This window comes from Rhinopithecus roxellana, chromosome 9 (assembly GCF_007565055.1).
Source record: "Rhinopithecus roxellana isolate Shanxi Qingling chromosome 9, ASM756505v1, whole genome shotgun sequence".
Lineage (NCBI taxonomy): Eukaryota > Metazoa > Chordata > Mammalia > Primates > Cercopithecidae > Rhinopithecus > Rhinopithecus roxellana.
The window spans coordinates 8,170,944-8,189,717 of NC_044557.1; the positions used below are offsets into that span (position 1 = coordinate 8,170,944).

Genomic DNA, 18,774 nt, shown 5'->3' on the forward strand with positions numbered 1-18,774 from the left:
AGAATAAACAGAGCAATGGCTCCATCTACTGACACAGGCTAAAGCGGCACACAGGACGTGCGGCAACACAAGCAATCCTGCCTCAAGCTCCTCTCCACGCCTGTGACCCACAGCACTGCTGAGGAATGTCTGATGCCTAGTGAACTACTTTATTATTGTCCTCAGGCACAAGGTAATATGAGGGGTTTCTAGTATTTTCTCTAGGGTTCCAGGTCTTCATTCCTGTGTATGCCTTTCTTTTTTTTTTTTTTTTTTTTTGAGACAGAGTCTTGCTCTGTTGCCCAGGCTGGAGTGCAATGGCACGATCTTGGCTCACTGCAAGCTCTGCCTCCCGGTTCACACCATTCTCCTGCCTCAGCCTCCCGAGTAGCTGGGACTACAGGGCCTGCCACCATGCCTGGCTAATTTTTTGTATTTTTAGTAGAGATGGGGTTTCACTGTGTTAGCCAGGATGGTCTTGATCTCCTGACCTCATGAGTTTATACCTAGTTTTTTTTTCTTTTTTGAGACAAAGTCTCGCTCTGTCACCCAGGCTAGAGCGCAATGGCACGATCTCGGCTCACTGCAACCTCCTGCTTCCAGGTTCAAGTGATCCTCCTGCTCCAGCCTCTCGAGAAGTTGGGATTACAGGTGCACACCACCACACCCGGCTAATTTTTTTGTATTTTTAGTTCAGATGGGGTTTCACCATGTTGGTCAGGTTGGTCTCAAACTCCTGACCTCATGATCTGCCTGCCTCGACCTCCCAAAGTGCTGGGATTACAGGCGTGAGCCACCATGCCCAGCTGTTTATGCCTAGTTTTAAATTAGCTGGACAGCTCCAGATGCAACCAGAGGTGCAATGGTTTTGTATCGGATCAAGTGCTGTGAGCCCTTCTCCAGGTCAATCACGTAGTCCCTGAAAAAGAGGGAAACATATTCGCCTGTAGAGCTCGGCTGGCCCTCCATTGGGAGGAATGTGCCCACTGTGAAAGACGCATGCCACTCACCTCTGCTCATCTGTGTCTGGTTCTACCAGTATGTTTTCTTGTCGTTCTCTCACTCTCAGAAACACGTAAGAATCTAGATCTGGTTTGGGAACTGCCAGGAAAATAATAATGTGATCAGGAAATGCTCGGCCAACAAAGTCAACAAAGGAAAAGTTGCTGGGAGGTATGGCACACTCAGGGTTTAGATAGGAGCCCAGCCCTTTCCTATTCTTCTAAGATGCAGACAGAGTGGCTGACCAGGGAGGGAGCTGGACATGGATTGGGCCTTTTGTTTTCCTCAGCAAAATGACCAATTCAGGGTTCCACAAGTCTGATATGGGTCTGACTTGCAGTTGGTGTTATGGGCTACACTGTGTCCCTGCAAAATTCATATGTTGAAGCCCTAACCCCCAATACTTCAGCGTGGGATTGTATTCGGAAACAGGGCTTTTAAAGAGGCAGTTAAGTGAAAGTGTGGGCCCTAATCCAGTATGACTGGTGTCTTATAAGTAGAGAATAGGCCAGGCAGTGGCTCATGCCTGTGATCCCAGCATTTTAAGAGGCTGAGGCTGGAGGATCAATTGAGGCCAGGAGTTTGAGACCAACCTAGAAAACAATAGCAATACTGTCTCCACAAAAAAATTTTAAAAATAATAGCCAAGCATGGTGGCACATGCCTGTAGTTCCAGCTACTTGGGAGGCTGAGGTGGGAGGACCACTTGAGCCCAGCAGTTCAAGGCTGCAGTGAGCTATGACAGCGTCAACGTACTCCAGCCGGGGCAACAAGGGAAGACCTTGTCTCAAAAAAAAAAAAAAAAAAAAAAAGGTCAGCGGAAGGGAGGGGACTAGGACACATAGAGACTGGGATTAGTGATCTTATGGAAGTAGCCTGAGAGTCTGCTTGCCCCTTGCCCTTTGCCCCTTCCCTTCTCTGTGACGACATATGGAAGGCGCCATCGATGAGGAACAGGCCCATGGCAGACACTGAATCTGTGGGGGCCTGGATCCTGGACTTCCCGGCCTCCAGAACTGTGAGCAGCCCAAAGGGACTAAGACCTTGTTCCACCACCACAGGGGTGGCCATGTGGCCCCTAGCCCCAGCACAGGCTGGGCAGAGATGAATTTCCAGGGCTCGGGTGCACTGGAGCTCGTGGCCTTGGAACACTAAGCTCAGCTTGTAGACAAGGCGGGCTCCAGACCCCTGGAGGGCATTTGATTTGGTGTGGCAATTTTGCCTGAGGCAGTCTTGCTTGGATCTGGCGCACCGTGCAACACTGAGGAACATGGGCTTTATCCTGTAAGCCAGGGGCCCCTGGTGGGTTCATCCACGGTTAAGGGCTCTGCCTATACCTCCCTTTCCTTGCTCAGCAGCCCTCAGGGGCCAGTGCAAAGAGGCCCGAGGAGGGGCTCTGGCCAAGCTGCCCTTCCCCGGCTTCCCTCCCTCGTCTTTCCATACCCTCCAACCTGCTCCCTCTTCCGAGGCCACAGAGACTCAGTGGAGGTCTCCCTAGCCTCCTGTTTCAGCCCTCCCCTCCAGCTAGGCGGGCCCTGTGCATTCTGGGACCTGTGAGGAAGAGACCGCCAGCCCCTCAGAGCAGGGGCAATGTTGGTGTGGGCTCTGCAGCACTGGTACTCAGGGCTGCCAGCACCTTGCAGAGGCTCAGCAGATGGCTAGCTACTGAAGGCGAACGCAGCTCCATGCCGAGTCTACAAGCACCAGTGCAGTCATGGGGCTCAGCCCGCCCCAGGGAACACAGAAGCAATGCTCAAATGACTACCATTGGATCTGCTTTGTTATTTTTTTGGTTTTTAGCCAGAACCCTTCCTCTCCTTTCTGTTTATCTACATACTTATTTTCCCATATTTGGGTAAAAACAGTGAAGACAGGATCCTACCCTGGGACACCTGAGGATGGGTGGGCCACCTGCAGGGAGAATGTCCTGTTTACCTGCCCGAAAGAGGTCCACCTTCTGTAAGTTAGGGGGCATGTGCTTCAAGGCGACATTTTTCAGATAGGTCTCTGTGTTCACCATGAACCTGAAAGACATGGACTCAAATTGCTGTGGTGTGCACAGCTGATGGACGTCCAAGGTTAGCAGGCAGCAGCGCACAGCCCTCGAGGACAGGCCTCATGCTGAATCCGCCAGGTGCCCCATGCCGACAGCTCACTCACTCTCTGGCAAAGGCCAACTCTTCCGGGGAGAGGCTGGAAGGCTCCCCCTCGGGCCGGGTTTTCTCCTTCTCAAGGACATGAGGGAAAAACTTCTCTATCTGTGAAGATAAAGCAAAATCTTCATGAAAACGTCAGTAAAAGTCAAAGACAAGGATGTGGTTAACATAAAGAGGGTTTACACAACTCTCCCGAGGAACGACGTGTGGTCTGGAGGTGGGACAGTGTGGGTAGAGAGGCACACCATAAGACACGGGACATCTCTGAGACACCCTTGCAGGCAAGCTGTGGACGTGAGGCTGGGGGACAGCTTGGATTGGGAGACTCCTAAGTGGCTGAACAAAGAATGCTGACTCAATGGGTAGATGTCAAACTGTAGGAAAGTCTTTGGTGAGAGATCCTTAACACAGTCCAATTAATATTCACATAAGGTTTTTTTTTTTTTTTTCTGAGATGGAATCTCATTGTGTTGCCTAGGCTGGAGTGCAGTGGTGTGATCTTGGCTCACTGCAACCTCCACCTCTCGGGTTCAAGTGATTCTCCTGCCTCAGCCTCTTGAGTAGCTGGGATTACAGGCACCCACCACCACACCCAGCTGATTTTTGCATTTTTAGAGATGGGGTTTCACCATGTTGTCCAGGTTGGTCTTGAACTCCTAACCTCAGGTGATCCACCTGCCTTGGCCTCCCAAAGTGCTGGGATTACAGGCACGAGCCACTGCCCCCTGGCTGGTCATCACCAGCTTTTGGTCATCAAAAACCTTATGTGGGCTGGGCACAGTAGCTCATGCCTGTAATCCCAGCATTTTGGGAGGCTGAGGTGGGTGTGGATCACCTGAGCTCAGGAGTTCGAGATCAGCCTGGCCAACATGGTGAAACACTGTCTCTTCTAAAAATCAGCCGGGCATGGTGGCAGGGGCATGTAATCCCAGCTACTTGGAAGGCTGAGGCAACAGAATCACTTGAACCCAGGAGGGGAAGGTTGCAGTGAGCTGAGATCGTGCCACTGCACTCCAGCCTGAGCAACAGAGCGAGATTCCGTCAAAAAAACAAAACAAAACAAAAAAAAAACCACACACAACCCAGCAAATAAAAAAACAAGAGGGCTGATGACATCAAGTATTAAGAGACAGCTAATACATTAGGTGACAAGATCAGGATCCAGAGATAAGGGAAATGGCCCAGTTTAATAAGATAAAGTTTAAGAGGAATAAGTATCAAGCTCTACACTTAAGGAGCCAAAACCTAAGCCATGTAAGTAGAGGACAATGACTGGATGGGATCATTATCATAATAAAAGGGGTTAGCATCCATGTGAGTGAAGAATGAGCTCAGGCAGCGTACCTGTCAATATGCTAATGTGATAAATATGCTAATGTGATGTGGTTGGCATTACTACCAGCTTAATAACCAGAATAAGAGAAATGATCATGCTGTTTTTCACAAACTTGGTCAAACTACAACTGGGATACTGTGTTTAGTTTTAGATAGTGTAACTTAAGAAGGATAAAGACAAACAAGAACCCTTTTAGAGACCAGGAGAGTAAATGGTTTGAATGGCTAAAATGTGTGCCTGAAAGAAGACTTCGAGGAGACTGTGGGCAGTCTTCAGATAGCTGAAGCATTCTCGTGTAGAAGAGATAATTTATTTTATTTGTAACAACTAAAGAGACACATAGAACCAAATGAAAAGAAATGTCAAGGAAGTAGGAATTTCTCAGGGTTATAAAATAGGAATGTTTTGCAATTTCTTTTCCTTTCTTTTTTTTTTGAGGCGGAGTCTCGCTCTGTCGCCCAGGCTGGAGTGCAGTGGCACGATCTTGGCTTACTGCAACCTCCACCTGCTGGGTTCAAGCAATTCTCCTGTCTCAGCCTCCTGAGTAGCTGGGACTACAGGTACCCGCCACCACACCCGGCTAATTTTTTTATTTTTAGTAGAGATGGGGTTTCACCTTGTTGGTCAGGTTGGTCTCAAACTCTCCTGACCTCAGGTGATCCACCCTCCTCAGCCTCCCAGTGCTGGGATTACAGGCGTAAGCCACCATACCTAGCCTGCAATTTCATTTTTGTAAGTTAGATAGCCACAAAGCTGCAGGCAAATGTAAGTCATCCTGGTTCATTTGACATTGATGTTGGCCATCTGACAGGCAAAATAATTTTGGAAACAAGTTATCCCCTAGTCAGCATTCCCTATTCACCAATGCCAACGACTCTCCCTTCAGCACCACCATGCTGTAATGCAACGGGGCACCATTCACTCAGCGGGTGAACAGACTAAAAATGTGTGCGGTGTCCCCGCAGTGGGCAACACATGCCTCTCTGTGCTTCTGCGGAGCAATCTCTTGCTCTCCTTACACTTTAGCTACACTGATATTGGGCTCTCAGCAGCGTCTTCAGGTCCTGCACCCTCCTGGGCCCCAGTCCAAGTTCTCCCCAGGACATTCAGTCTGCTTTACAGACTGCGCTGTCTCAATCCCTCCAGGTATCTCCATGTCAAACCTTCATGAGGCGACACCGCAAGTAGCTGCTGAGGACGTAGCGGATCCTCTCCATCTCCATTTGGTGGATGCTGACCTTCAGGTCCTCCCTTTTGGCTCTCCTGAGATTTTCTTCCTATTAAATGAGAAACTAAGGTTTATAAAAAACATGATGTTCAACTATCATCATTGACAACGTTGAGGACCCAGACTATGTTTCAGTCCAATGAAAACAAAAATATCATGTGAGTTTTCATTTTATTTTATCATTGTATAAAATGCAAACAATAGTCATTTACTTTTAGAAAAAGACCATTTGAATAGAATATGTTCAGCCAGAGGGTTCCAGAAGAACTCCAGTCCGATTGTAAGGGAGATAATACAGCACACAGAAGAAACTTCCATCGGGTCTAAAAAGCAGTATTAAAACACCAGCTGAGAAACTGTGAAATATCCACATTTTACAGCTTCTCTGAAGTTGACAACGATTTAGACTTAGATCATCTAGGCCAGGGACCACAAACTCAAATGTCTGCAGGGGCCAGGTTAGGAGGCTACAAGAGAGGGGTGGGTAGTCAGGGACTGTGGGGAGCAGGGAGTACATGGATGGGCAACTCTCATGGGACTGCTCTGGTCAACTGTTCTCATGCAGAAATGCAGGATTTTAGACTTTTCATGGGAAGCCAATATCCAGATATTTACAAGAACTCTCAAGCTTGATAAACATAGATAACTAATTCAATGTTCTTTTTAAAGAACTGGACTGTGGGTTGAGCCAAACAAAACAGATTTGCTATCAGACTGCAAGCTCTCAGTGTGCTGACCAAATGCTTTTACCTTCCTCCTCCTTTGTTAGCCCAAGACAAGCAACTCTTACCATGTGCTCCAGCTGTTCCATGACACATTCTACAATCTCAGGCTTGCTCTCCAGCAGCTCAGGGGCAAACTTTTCATTCATCCAGGCCTAAAAGACAAATGCCAGAAAAAGCAAGCATCATCCACCACAGAGCGAAACAACTCTATGAGTCAGCCCAAGTCCCACAAAAACCAGGGACGGTGCAGGCGAGAAAACTGTCTGCCCACCAACTGGAAACACTGAAACTGTTTTGAAGACAAACTAAGTTTAGCAATTGCTTTCTCATGTCTTGTTTTAGTTGGGAGGATATGTTCATAACCTTCTATTCAACTGACACTCACACAAACCCTTGCTTACTTCAGTTAGTATGATGCCTGGTGCTGAGAGTGACACCACCTGGTGTTCAAACAGTGGCTTTGCCAGGCAGCCCGGGCACACTGTTACTCCACCAGCTCCTTCCTCCCAGGGAGCACCACCCCATGTCTATTTAGAGAGAAAGCAACAACCCACCAATCCACACAGCTCTTCATTCCTGAAGCTCAGAGCACTTCACAAATATTTTTAATTCATCATCATCATATCTCAGAGAAAATGGATATAGTTATCCTCATCTGATTGAAAAAATACAGATTGAGTAATTTACTAATGGCCCCAAAGTATACAGGATCATAAAAGAAACAGGCGCTCATCTATTATGGAGTGTTGGAGCCAGAAGTTAAAGCTCTAATTTATGACTCAGGCCCAGCTGTTTGGTTCATTTTAGAGACTTCTAAGGCTTAGAGAACTGAAATATCCCTAAGTGACTGACGAAAGCTACACTTATCTTTCAATTATAGGAAATGTAGTTTTAACATAGCTCAGAATTATATGCTGACCAGGCTCAACTTATTTTTTTCTGATGTCCTTGAGTGTCTGCTTCTCTCCTTGATCACCGTCAAGACACATTACCAAATGCTGGGCATGGCCACTGTCATAAGTGTTTGTGCAGAGCCTAAGCATCTGCAGTAGTTCTGCAGACTGAAACAAACAAAACCCGGCATAATGCATGGGAAAACATCGTATTTCCTGAAGGGCTTATTAGGAGCAGTATTTCTTTTTGACTGATTTTTATTAAATATTGAATAATTTTTATTTATTTATTTTTGAGGGACAGTCTCACTCTATTGCCCAGGCTGGGGAGCAGAGGCATGATCCCAGCTCACTGCAACTTCTGCGTCTCGCGTTCAAGCGATTCTCCTGCCTCAGCCTTCTGAGTAGCTGGAATTACAGGCATGTGCCACCATGCCTAGCTAATTTTTGTGTTTTTATTAGAGACAGGGTTTCACCGTGTTGGCCAGGCTGGTCTTGAACTCCTGACCTCCAGTGACCCACCTGCCTTGGCCTCTCAAAGTGCTGGAGTTACAGGCGTGAGCCACCGAGCCCAGCCAAATATTGAATAATTTTTAGAACTAGAAGAACAAGCTGGGCGTGGTGGCTCATGCCTGTAATCCCAGCGCTTTGGGAGGCCGAGGCGGGCGGATCATGAGGTCAGGAGATCAAAACATCCTGGCTAACCTGGTGAAACCCCGTCTCTACTGAAAATATAAAAAATTAGCCGGGCTTGACACTACTGTAGTCCCAGCTACTTGGGAGGCTGAGGCAGGAGAATTGCTTGAACCTGGGAGGCGGAGGTTGCAGTGAGCAGAGATCGCGCCAGGGCAACAGAGCAAGACTCCGTCTCAAAAACAAACAAACAAACAAACTACGAGAACAATGACAAGTCCCTGTGTGTCCCTACCTCCTCAGAGGTAATCATTAGCTTGAATTTCATGTTGAATTTCCTTTATGGTCTCACTATATTTGTTCATATGTCTATAGAATACCTCTCAACTGTTCATGACAGGATATTCAAAGAAAGTGATAGTGCTTGTCTGGTACACTGGGGTACCATTGGGGACCACTTCACTTATATTATGAAATTATGATAATAAAGTATAAAACATTAGGTGGAAGTTTATATTAGTATAAAACTTTCACATAAAGCTTTCAAAAATTTTTACTGAGAAACTTGTATCAAAATCCAATCTTTTTTTAAATCAGGTTTTACACTTGAAATGGCTACATCTGGTTTCTGGTCACACAGTGGCACAATAATGGCTCACTGCATCCTTGACCTCCCAGGCTTAAGTGATTCTCCTGCCTCAGCATCCAGAGTAGCTGGGACTATAGGCACATACCACAAAGCCTGGCTAATTTTTAAATTTTTTAAATAAAGATGGGGTTTTACCATGTTGCCTATGGTGGTCTTCGAACTCCTGGCCTCAAGACATCCCCCTGCATCAGCCTCCAGAAGTGTTGGGATTACTTACAGGCTTGAACCACCGTGCCTAGTCCCTGATCAAAATTCTAAATACCAATCAGTTCATTATTGCTACAGGCTGAAGCGTGTCCCCCCTCAAAAATCTACCTAACTTCCAGGACCTCAGACCATGACTGTATTTGGAGATGGGGGCCTTTAAAGAAGTGATTAAGTTGCCATAATCCAGTAAGACTGCTGTCCTGATAAGAGGTAATTTTAACACAGACACACACGAGAGGGAAGACCACGCAAAGACACAGGGAGAATACGGTCACCTACAAGCCTAAGGCAGAGGCCTGGGAAGAAGCCAACTATGCTGGCACTTTGACCTGAGCCTCTAGAATTAAGAAACTAAATTTCTATTTAAGCTACCCAGTCTTTGGGACTTTGCTCTGCGGCCATAGCAAACTAAAACAATCACTCAAATGAGCAAATCTGCACTACAGGTAATAACTTTTAAATCACTTTTTACAGGCATTAAAGGGTATCCTATATATGCTCCCGAAGCTGTTCTCATCAGTGGCCCTGTCAGGCTGTCCCTTTGGCTGTGTCACACAGCATAAGAGACAGGATCTGGCTGTGGCAGCCATGCAGGTCACTTCCTTGGCTGCACTCAGGGCATTGCACTGGAGCATCAGGCATGAGATTTTACTCTAGCTCAACCACCGGCAAGCCACAGCGGTGCTGTCAGACCCCCTGCTGCCCATCCTCTAGCTGCCTTTCAAGGACTCCAATGATGCTCACGTGAAAAAGCAACCAGCCTGGGGCTCCGGCTGTCCTGGAAGATGCAGGGGTCCACACTGAGGCATCTGTGGCACAGCAGTGTGCCACATCACCCAAGGGTGGTGGCTCTGCCTTGAACAATAATTTTGCAAGTTTGAACTTTACATAAAGTTTCTTTGGCAGCTCATATTTTATGGTTGTTATTGTTCTACATTATGTTCCTGTTATTCACGCTGTTTCAGGAGTTATTTTACTCATTTGCACTGCTGTTTTATTTCCACTGTACATGGTATATTTTCTCAATGCTATTTATTTATGGTTATCTAGGTTATTTTCATTTTTAACTATTACAAGCAATGTGTGAAAATACGGTAGATGTCTCCTACAGTATATGCAGAAGTTTTCACTAGGTATGTACCTGGGGGTGGAATTACTGGACCACAGGTATGTGCACCTTCATCTTTACTAGACAATTAACAAATTATTTTCCAAAGTGATTATACCTATTTACATCCCATGGCAGTATATAAATGTGCAAATTGCTCTACATTTTTTTTTTTTTTTTTGAGACGGAGTCTTGCTCTATTGCTCAGGCTGCAGTGCAGTGGTGTGATCTCGGCTCACTGCAATCTCCACCTCCTGGGTTCAAGAGATTCTCCTGCCTCAACCTCCTGAGTAGCTGGGATTACAGGCGTAACAACACGCCCGGCTAATTTTTGTATTTTTAGTAGAGATGGGGTTTCGCCTTGTTGGCCAGGATAGTCTTGAACTCCTGACTTCAGGTGATCTGCTCGCCTAGGCCTCCCAAGGTGCTGGGATTACAGGTGTGAGCCACTGCACCTGGCCTACCCTGTATTCTTAATTTTTTTCTTTTTGGGATAAGATCTCGCTATGATCCTCAGGTTGGTCTCAAACTCCTGGGCTCAAACGAACCTCCCACTTTGGCCTCCCGAGTTGCTAGAACTACAGGCATGAGCCACTGCGCTCAGCTGCTCTACATTCTTGCCATACTTTATATTGCTCACGTTTTTCAGTTCTTCCAATCTGATAGATATGAAATGATATCTCATGATTTTAATTTTCATTTTCCTGATCACTAAAAAGGTTGAACATCTTTTTCATATGCTTATTGGCCATCTTGTTTTCTTCTTCTACCAGGTATCAGTCTGTATTGGGCAGTCTGAAAGAGTTGTTTATGTACTGTGGATAATCATCTTGTGTCAGCTACATATTAACATTTTGCAAGTATCTTCTCCCAGCCTGGTGGCCTGTCTTTTCACTCTAATTCAGAAGTACAAACAGGCAGGGCACAGTGATTCACACTTGTAATCCCAGCACTTTGGGAGGCTAAGGCAGGCAGATCACAATGTCAGGAGTTCGAGACCAGCCTGGCCAACATAGTGAAACCCAGTATGATGAAACCCCATCTCTACTAAAAATACAAAAATTAGCTGGGCGTGGTGGCGCATGCCTATAGTCCCATCTACTCAGGAGGCTGAGGCAGGAGAATCACTTGAACCTGGGAGGCAGAGGTTGCACTGAACCAAGATCATGCCACTGCACTCCAGGAATGTATCCCTTTTTTCCTTTATGCTTTGTGCCTTTTGATTTTTGTTTAATGAACCCTTTCCTAATGAACAAGGAACTCTTAGGCTGTTCCACAGACTAGGTCTGTGGGTGGATTTCAGGGGATCTGTGATCCCCTGGAAGTCATATGCAAAATTCTGCATGGGTGCATGTGTGCATTATTCTGGGATGAAAGACCAGAGTTTTTACCAGTTTCTCAAAAAGGTCTGTGATATAAAAACAGATTAAGAATCACTGCTAAACAGTAAGGATTATCATATAAGGTATAATTTAAAAATTATTTTAGTTCGGTTTTGTCATTCACGATATCATGTATGGCAGGGAAAAATGAAGAATACTAAAGTCGCAAACATGAGAGAGCTCTGGAAATGGGCAGTTAGAGCAAGAGGGTAAGGATAATTACTATGAACAGCTCACGTCTAGTGAGTGCTTACCATGTGTCAGACAGCATGCTGAGTACTTTACACAATTATAATTCCACATTTAATCAACCCAAAACTCCAGGAAGGAGACACTATTATCATCTCAATTTTATTATTTTTTTGAGATAGAGTTTCACTCTTGTTGCCCAGGCTGCAGTGCAATGGTGGGATCTTTGCTCACTGCAACCTCTGCCTCCCGGGTTCAGGTGATTCTCTGTCCTCAGCCTCCCAAGTAGCTGGGATTACAGGCATGCACCACCACGCCCTGCTAATTTTTGTTTTTTAGTAGAGACAGGGTTTTATCATGTTGGTTAGGCTGGTCTCGAACTCCTGGACCTCAGGTGATCCATTCACCTCAGCCTCCCAAAGTGCTGGGATTACAGGCTTGAGTCATCGTGCCCGGCCCTACTGTCTCCATTTTATAGTCAAGCAACGGCTTGAGACAAACTCTCCAACTTGCTTAACATCACATAACAGAGTAGTGTCAGAGACAGATTTAAATCCAGATAGTCTGAACTGTTACCAGAGCATCGTGAGATATAAGTGTAAAGAACACAGTTACTGGCACATGAGAAATACGCAATAAGTCAGAGCTATTATAACTAAAAGAAGAAATATTTCAGAAAGGATTTTAGATAAGCAGTGGACATATGGAGAGCAGAGGACTCAAGAAAAAAACATGTGAGAAAAAGGAAGAATATGACCAGTTTTCCCTTACGGGCATTTCAGCATTTTCTTGCTAAACAGGCATTCTCCAGGGAAACAGCAGATGTTCAAGGGACTAAGGTAAAGAAGTTAGCAGTCCCACCACACCTCTACAGTCCCTGAAAATATCACGTGGATCTTGCTCTGTGAACTGTTCACTGAATGTGCCCAAAGCTGTCTCTTACTGACCCCACTTGGGAATGCTGTGTTTGATATGATGAGATCTCTAACAGAGGATGTCCTTCCTGCTTCCCGTTTCCATGTAGATGGTAAGATTCAGTCCCTGTTCTCCTGAAATAAGCCCTGAATTCCATTTCCTCATTTTGTGATCCCTGATATTCACAGATGAACTAAATAAAAAGGCTGACAGGAGCAAAGGGATTCGATCTGGGATGCTTACCTGCTCCAACCTTTCAATGAGCTCTGCAGGAGTTAGGACCACTTCCTCACTACCCCCATCAGAGTCCTGTCCCAGGAAATCCAGTTCTTCGGTCATCTTCTCTGAAACCAGGAACCTAATGAGAAGGAAAGAACCAATACTCTGCAACGCATTTTCTATTTATTTGCAAGAATAGACATCTATCTGGAGAAGGGAAAGGTTTATTGCGGTTTCCTGCGGTTGTAGAGGCCCATTAGCAAGTGGTGAGAGAACGTAGGGACTCTAGTTTTCCAGTGTCTGCCTCTTCCTCCAAGGCTTAGGTCAGGTATCCATTTCTCAAACAATCCTCCCCTTTATTACTGCCCACCAGGAACTGAGCACCTATCACATCATACGATCACTATTCATTTCTTTGACTTCCCAGCAGAGGTCCTGTTCCTCAGGGACGGGGTTCGTTTTAGTTCAAATACGAATCGCGCCTCTGCTCAATGCCTGGCACTAAGCACTCGGGACGCAATGACTTGGGGAGCCCCTGCGCTCAGCACAGTGCTTGACTCCTAGCAGGCACTTAACATCGTTGGGAGCTGGCCGGGCTCACGCCTGTAATCCCAACACTTTGGGAAGCCCAGGCAGGAAGATACCTTGAGCCCAGGAGTTCGAGACCAGCCTGGGCAACACAGGGAGAGTCTGTCTCTATAAAAATAAAAATTGTTAGGAGGATTAATCAATGCTAATTTCCCAGAGCCACAAGGCCCGGCGACATTAGACCAGTCGGCGACTCCAAAGGCCTAAGGAGGTGGATGGTGGGGACGAGGAAAATCCCTGGGGTCGCAGGGAAACTGCGAACATTCCCCTCCCCTTCTACCTCTCAGTGCCACCCACACAGGCCTTCCCTCGCCACAGAGGTCCCACTCGACTCTCACTCGGGGACCTGGGAGACAGCGAGGCACTCCACAGCAGCAGGTGGTAAGGACGGGGAGTTCGTGGGGACGCAGTCGGGGAACCTGGAAGCAGGAAGACAGCGGAACAAACTGCTCAAGGCCTTCCCCGGATGAACCCGAGCCTCCAACTTCTCAGCTCCCGCGCTACTCTCGGAAACTTTCCGCCTAGGCACGACGTCATCGCGCACGGGCGAGGCTGACTAATCAAGGCGCGGGGGGGGAAGAGCGGGGCGGTCTTCTTGGGCCCGCCCACCCGAGGGGTGAGGACTGGCTTCGCGGCTGCTCGCAGTCCCAGCAACCCTTGGACACTAAGCGGCTGGAGGCTGGTCCGGGTGGGCCCCGCCCACCTGGGTCGGCGGCTTGGGTCTGCGGTCCGGGTTGCACTACTCACGAGCGTAGGGAGGGGGCGCCCCGCACCGTGGCCAATAGGAGCGGCGGTGTCCGCCCCGGGGGGTCCCACCCAGAAGTGTGCTGTTGAGAGCTGGCCGCAGCAGCCTCTTGGGTCGTCTCCACCCACAGCTCCCGTGGCTCTTTGGGTTCCTCCGTCTTTGTGGGGTTTCAGCTGTGGTCACTATGGTCAGTGCCTTCAGAATCTCCAGTACATTCCTTTTTATCTTTCTTGAGACAGGGTCTTGCTCTGGTGCCCAGGCTGGAGTGCAGTAGCACCATCACAGCTCACTGCAACCTCCGCCTCCCGGGCTCAAGCGATCCTTCCACCTCAGCCTCTGGAGTAACTGGGACCACAGGCCAGCGCCACCACGCCCAGTTACTTTTTAATTTTTTTTTTTTTTTTAATGTAATTATGAGGCCGGGCGCCGTGGCTCATGCCTGTAATCCCAGCACTTTGGGAGGCCGAGGCGGGTGGATCACGAGGTCAGGAGATCAAGACCATCCGCGCTAACTCGGTGAAACCCCGTCTGTACTAAAAATACAAAAAAAAAAAAAAAAAAAAAATTAGCCAGGCGTGGTGGCGGGCGTCTGTAATCCCAAATGCTCGGGAGAGTGAGGCAGGAGAATCGCTTGAACCCGGGAGGCGGAGCTTGCAGTGAGCCGAGATCGCGCCATTGCACTCCAGCCTGGGCGACAGAGCGAGACTCCATCTCAAAATAAAATAAAAATAAAATAAAATAAAATAAAACTGTGCTGGGGCGGGGGAGGGGAGTTGTGTCTCCCTATGATAGCCAGGCTGGTCTCGAACTCAAGGACCCAAGTGATCCTTCCACCTCTGCCTCACAAAGTAGCTAGTTTTTGAAGCCTGGGATCTGACGACCAGCAGCAGCATCGCCTGGGACTCTGCAACAATGCAGATTCTCAGGCCCCACCCAGGCCCACTGAATCAGAAACGCTGAGGGTATTTCACCAGACCCAGGCCCTCCCGGTGACCCTGACGCAGGTGAGGTTTGAGAATCACTGCTTTGAGGCAATGCTTTCAACTCAGCTTCTGGAGGGGAAAAGCAAAAAAACCCATGTCTGTATATGTATATATTTTTTCCATCTTTGTGTGATCCAGTTTTTCTTCTCTGAATTGCTGATTCTTTTCTCTTTGCTGTCCTGCATTTTCTGTGCAAAGCGTTGCTTCTGGCTTCCCTAAAAGTGTCTCTTCTCCATCAGTCTGAGGGCCCTTTGTGAAGCTGCCCTGTGATGTCATATTGATTGACCAGTAAAATGATTGGCTAATATAGGATGATTGTACCTGCCTGATTACAATCCTGTTTTAAAAATGACAATAGAATAAGCTGAGTAAGAGAGTGGGCATCTTTACAAAGGGTGTGTAAGCTGGGGCATATCAGCACGGGATTCCCAAAAGGAAGGGACATTTGAACTGGGTCTTACAAAATGAATTTTGTGAGTGGCAAATAGGTGGTCATTTCAAGGTCTGTTTCAACGCTGTGTTTCAATGGTTTGGTCATCCAGTTGTTTTTGGTTTGGCAGAGTGTGTTTCCCAAACATAGCTGCTCTGATGTGGATCTCACCCCACATACCCTTCTTATCATATGACACTGACACTCCTCCATCAAGAGGTGGGGTCTATGTTCTCATGTTTTATTTATTTATTTAGAGACAGGGTCTCACTCTGTCACCCAGGCTGGAGTGCAGTGGGGCAGTCACGGCTCATTGCAGCCTTGACCTCCCTGGGCTCAGGTGATCCTCCCACCTCGGCCCCCATGAGTAGCTGGGACTACAGGTGTGCACCACCATGCCTGGCTAATTTTTTTGTATTTTTAGTAGAGATGGAGTTTCATCATGTTGCTCAGGCTGGTCTTGAACTCAGGCTCAAGTGATCCGCTCACCTCAGCCTCCCAAAGTGCTGGGATTACAGGCATGAGTCACTGTGCCTGGCCCTGTTCTTGCCTTTTACATCAGGAAAGAGCTTTTTAACTGCTTTGACCAAGAGAGTTTGGCAGAAGTGATGCTGCTTGGCTTCCAGGACTAGGTCATAAAAGGCAATGTGGCTCCCACTTGGCTCTTTTTTCTGGGGCCCTATCCCTTGAGAGCTGTGGGCTGATGTGGAAGAAGTCTGGCTAGCCTGCAGTTGCTGTGCAATAGAGTCCTTATGAAGATGTCAGGCAGAGACGGGGAGCCTTACTGGATGAACCCCAGAACTCCAGTTGTTCCATTCTCCAGATGTCTGGGTTGAATGAGCCTTCAGGTGATTCTAGCTCTGAGGCTTCACACTGTCCCAGCTAAGATGAAGGGAGCAGAGATGAGCTTCTCTGCTGAGCCCTGCCCAAATGGCAGATTTGTGAGCAAAATAAGTATTGTTGTTTTAGGCCCTATGTTTTGGAGTGGTTTGTTATGTAGCATTCAATGACTGAAACAGTGGTCTTTGAGCACAATCCCATTCTTCCATAATTCTCATTACCAAATAGCTTTTCAGTGATGTTTATTAATATTCCTTAAGTGTTACAGATTTGAGTCCAAGTATAGATAACGTCTCTACACAAGTGCCGATTATGTAGTTTATTGCTTTAAAAACTTCCCTTCTCTGGGTCCAATCACCTTCTCCAATCTCCCCCACTCCTCCACTAGAAAGCTAGAGCCCAGCTTCTGCTTCGTTACTTAATAGAGGTGTGACCTAAAATGAGTCACTTTGGATTTCAGTCACACCACCTTTTTGTTGTTGTTGTTGTTAGATGACGTTTTGCTTTTGTACCTCAGGCTGAAGTCCAGTGGTGCGATCTTGGCTCACTGCAACCTGTGCCTCCCGAGTTCAAGCAATTCTCCTGCCTCAGCCTCCTGAGTAGCTGGGATTACAGGCATGTGCCACCGCACTTGGCTAATTTTTGTATTTTTAGTAGAGATGGGGTTTCATCATGTTGGCCAGGCTGGTCTTGAACTCTTGACCTCAAGTGATCTGCCCACCTAGGCCTCCCAAAGGGCTAGGGTTACAGGAGTAGGATTACAGGAGTGAGCCACCACACCCGGCCATCAGTCATATCAGTCATACCACCTTTTTTTTTTTTTTTTTTTTTTTGTGAAATGGAGTCTCACTCTGTCACCCAGGCTGAAGTGCAATGGCATGATCGCAGCTCACTGCAACCTCCACCTTCCAGGTTCTCCTGCCTCAGCCTCCCCAGTAGCTGGGGCTACAGATGCATGCAACCGCACCTGGCTAATTTTTGTACTTTTGGTAGAGACGGGGTTTTGCCGTGGTCGCCAGGCTGGTCTCGAACTCCTGACCTCAAGTGATCCACCTGTCTCAGCCTCCCAAAGTGCTGGGATTACAGGAGTGATCTACCGCGCCTGGCTAGTCACACTACCTTTTACACAAGAATAATATGTGTCTGCCTAAAGACAGAGGGACAGACCAAAACATTGAGGGACCCCTTTCACTTCTAAGATCTTTGATTACAACTGATATTCATTAGACAAAAACACTTCTAGAGGAAATGAGTTGGCAGAAAAATATTTCTACTATGTAGAGAAGGGCTATTAAAAGAAATGCCAAAGCAACACACAAACTTTCGGTGAAACTGTTGATCATTTGGCACTGTTAAGTTCAGGAAGGTGATAGGAAACAGGTCTTCAGTTACATTATGCAGAATGAAGAGAAAAATCAGGAACATCTGGTTGATGTGCACCCACTGTCAAGAAGTGTTTTAGAAATAATAAGATAGCCATATAAATGGAATGCGATTCATTAAAATGATCACAGATAAAAGATTATGATAGCAGGAGGATGAAGTTTGTGGACAGAATTTGCAGGCAAGCTTAGATGTTTTAAATTGCAAGATGAACATACTAACATGAATTCAGACAAGTAAAACATGAAGTTACATCGAAAGAGAAGGAAAAAGCTACTTTCCAAAGTGGAAGAGGAGGACACAGAAAATAGGATCCTATACAGGTGAAGAAAGTGACAAGCCACAGCAATTTCCAGATACTCTCAGTGAAGATGTTAATGGAAATTATAGACACAGCAAATAGAAACAGCCAAAATATTTGTGGGCAGCCATACATTATTATTATTATTATTTATTTATTTATTATTATTTTTGAGATGGAGTCTCACTCTGTCGCCCAGGCTACAGTACAGTGGCGCAATCTCAGTTCACTGCCAGCTCTGCTTCCCAGGTTCACGTCATTCTCCTGCCTCAGCCTTCCAAGTAGCTGGGACTACAGGCGCCTGCCACCATGCCGGACTAATCTTTTGTATTTTTAGTAGAGATGGGGTTTCACTGTGTTAGCCAGGATGGTCTCGATCTCCTGACCTCGTGATCTGCCCGTCTCGGCCTCCCAAAGTGCTGGGATTACAGGCGTGAGCCACCACGCCTGGCCCACCCATACATTATTTTTATTTTTTGAGACAGAGTCTCGCTCTGTTGCCCAGGCTGGAGTGCAGTGGTGTGATCTTAGTTCACTGCAACCTCTGCCTCTCAGGTTCAAGTGATTCTCGTGCCTTGGCCTCCAGAGTAGCTGGGATTACAGGTGTGCACCTCCATACCTGGCTAATTTTTGTGTTTTTAGTAGAGATGAGATTTCCCCATGTTGGACAGGCTGGTCTTGAACTCCTGACCTCAGGTGATCTGCCCACCTCAGCCTCCCAAAGTGCTGGGATTATAGGCATGAGCCACTGCTCCCAGCCAAAAAGATACATTATTAATGAGAACAACTTTAATTTTTTTAATCACAAAGGAAAAACGACAGTAAATACTATATATCTATACAGAATTGTGAACTTTCTGGAGAAAGATGCTTTCAGAATACA

At 46.9% G+C, this 18,774-nt stretch overlaps 1 protein-coding gene across 8 annotated transcripts in view; it reads right to left on the reverse strand.

Moving 5' to 3' along the window:
• The window catches only part of GINS4 (GINS complex subunit 4), a 46,633-nt gene extending 32,901 nt beyond the window's left edge, over positions 1-13,732 (reverse strand). For 3 of the 8 annotated variants that reach the window (XM_030938140.1, XM_030938139.1, XM_030938138.1), the window contains exons 1-7: positions 13,548-13,732; positions 12,646-12,760; positions 6,492-6,578; positions 5,637-5,750; positions 3,142-3,239; positions 2,917-3,005; positions 990-1,080 (exon numbers count right to left, since the gene is read on the reverse strand). In XM_030938140.1, the coding sequence (XP_030794000.1) occupies positions 990-1,080; positions 2,917-3,005; positions 3,142-3,239; positions 5,637-5,750; positions 6,492-6,578; positions 12,646-12,741 (575 nt within the window). In that variant the 5' untranslated portion in view covers positions 12,742-12,760; positions 13,548-13,732. Of the gene's footprint in view, positions 1-507; positions 899-989; positions 1,081-2,916; positions 3,006-3,141; positions 3,240-5,636; positions 5,751-6,491; positions 6,579-12,645; positions 12,761-13,489 lie in introns of those variants that run through there. The other 5 variants (XM_010354605.2, XM_030938135.1, XM_030938136.1 and 2 more) reach the window with 5 other exon arrangements.
• Between the last annotated feature and the right edge of the window lie 5,042 nt (positions 13,733-18,774).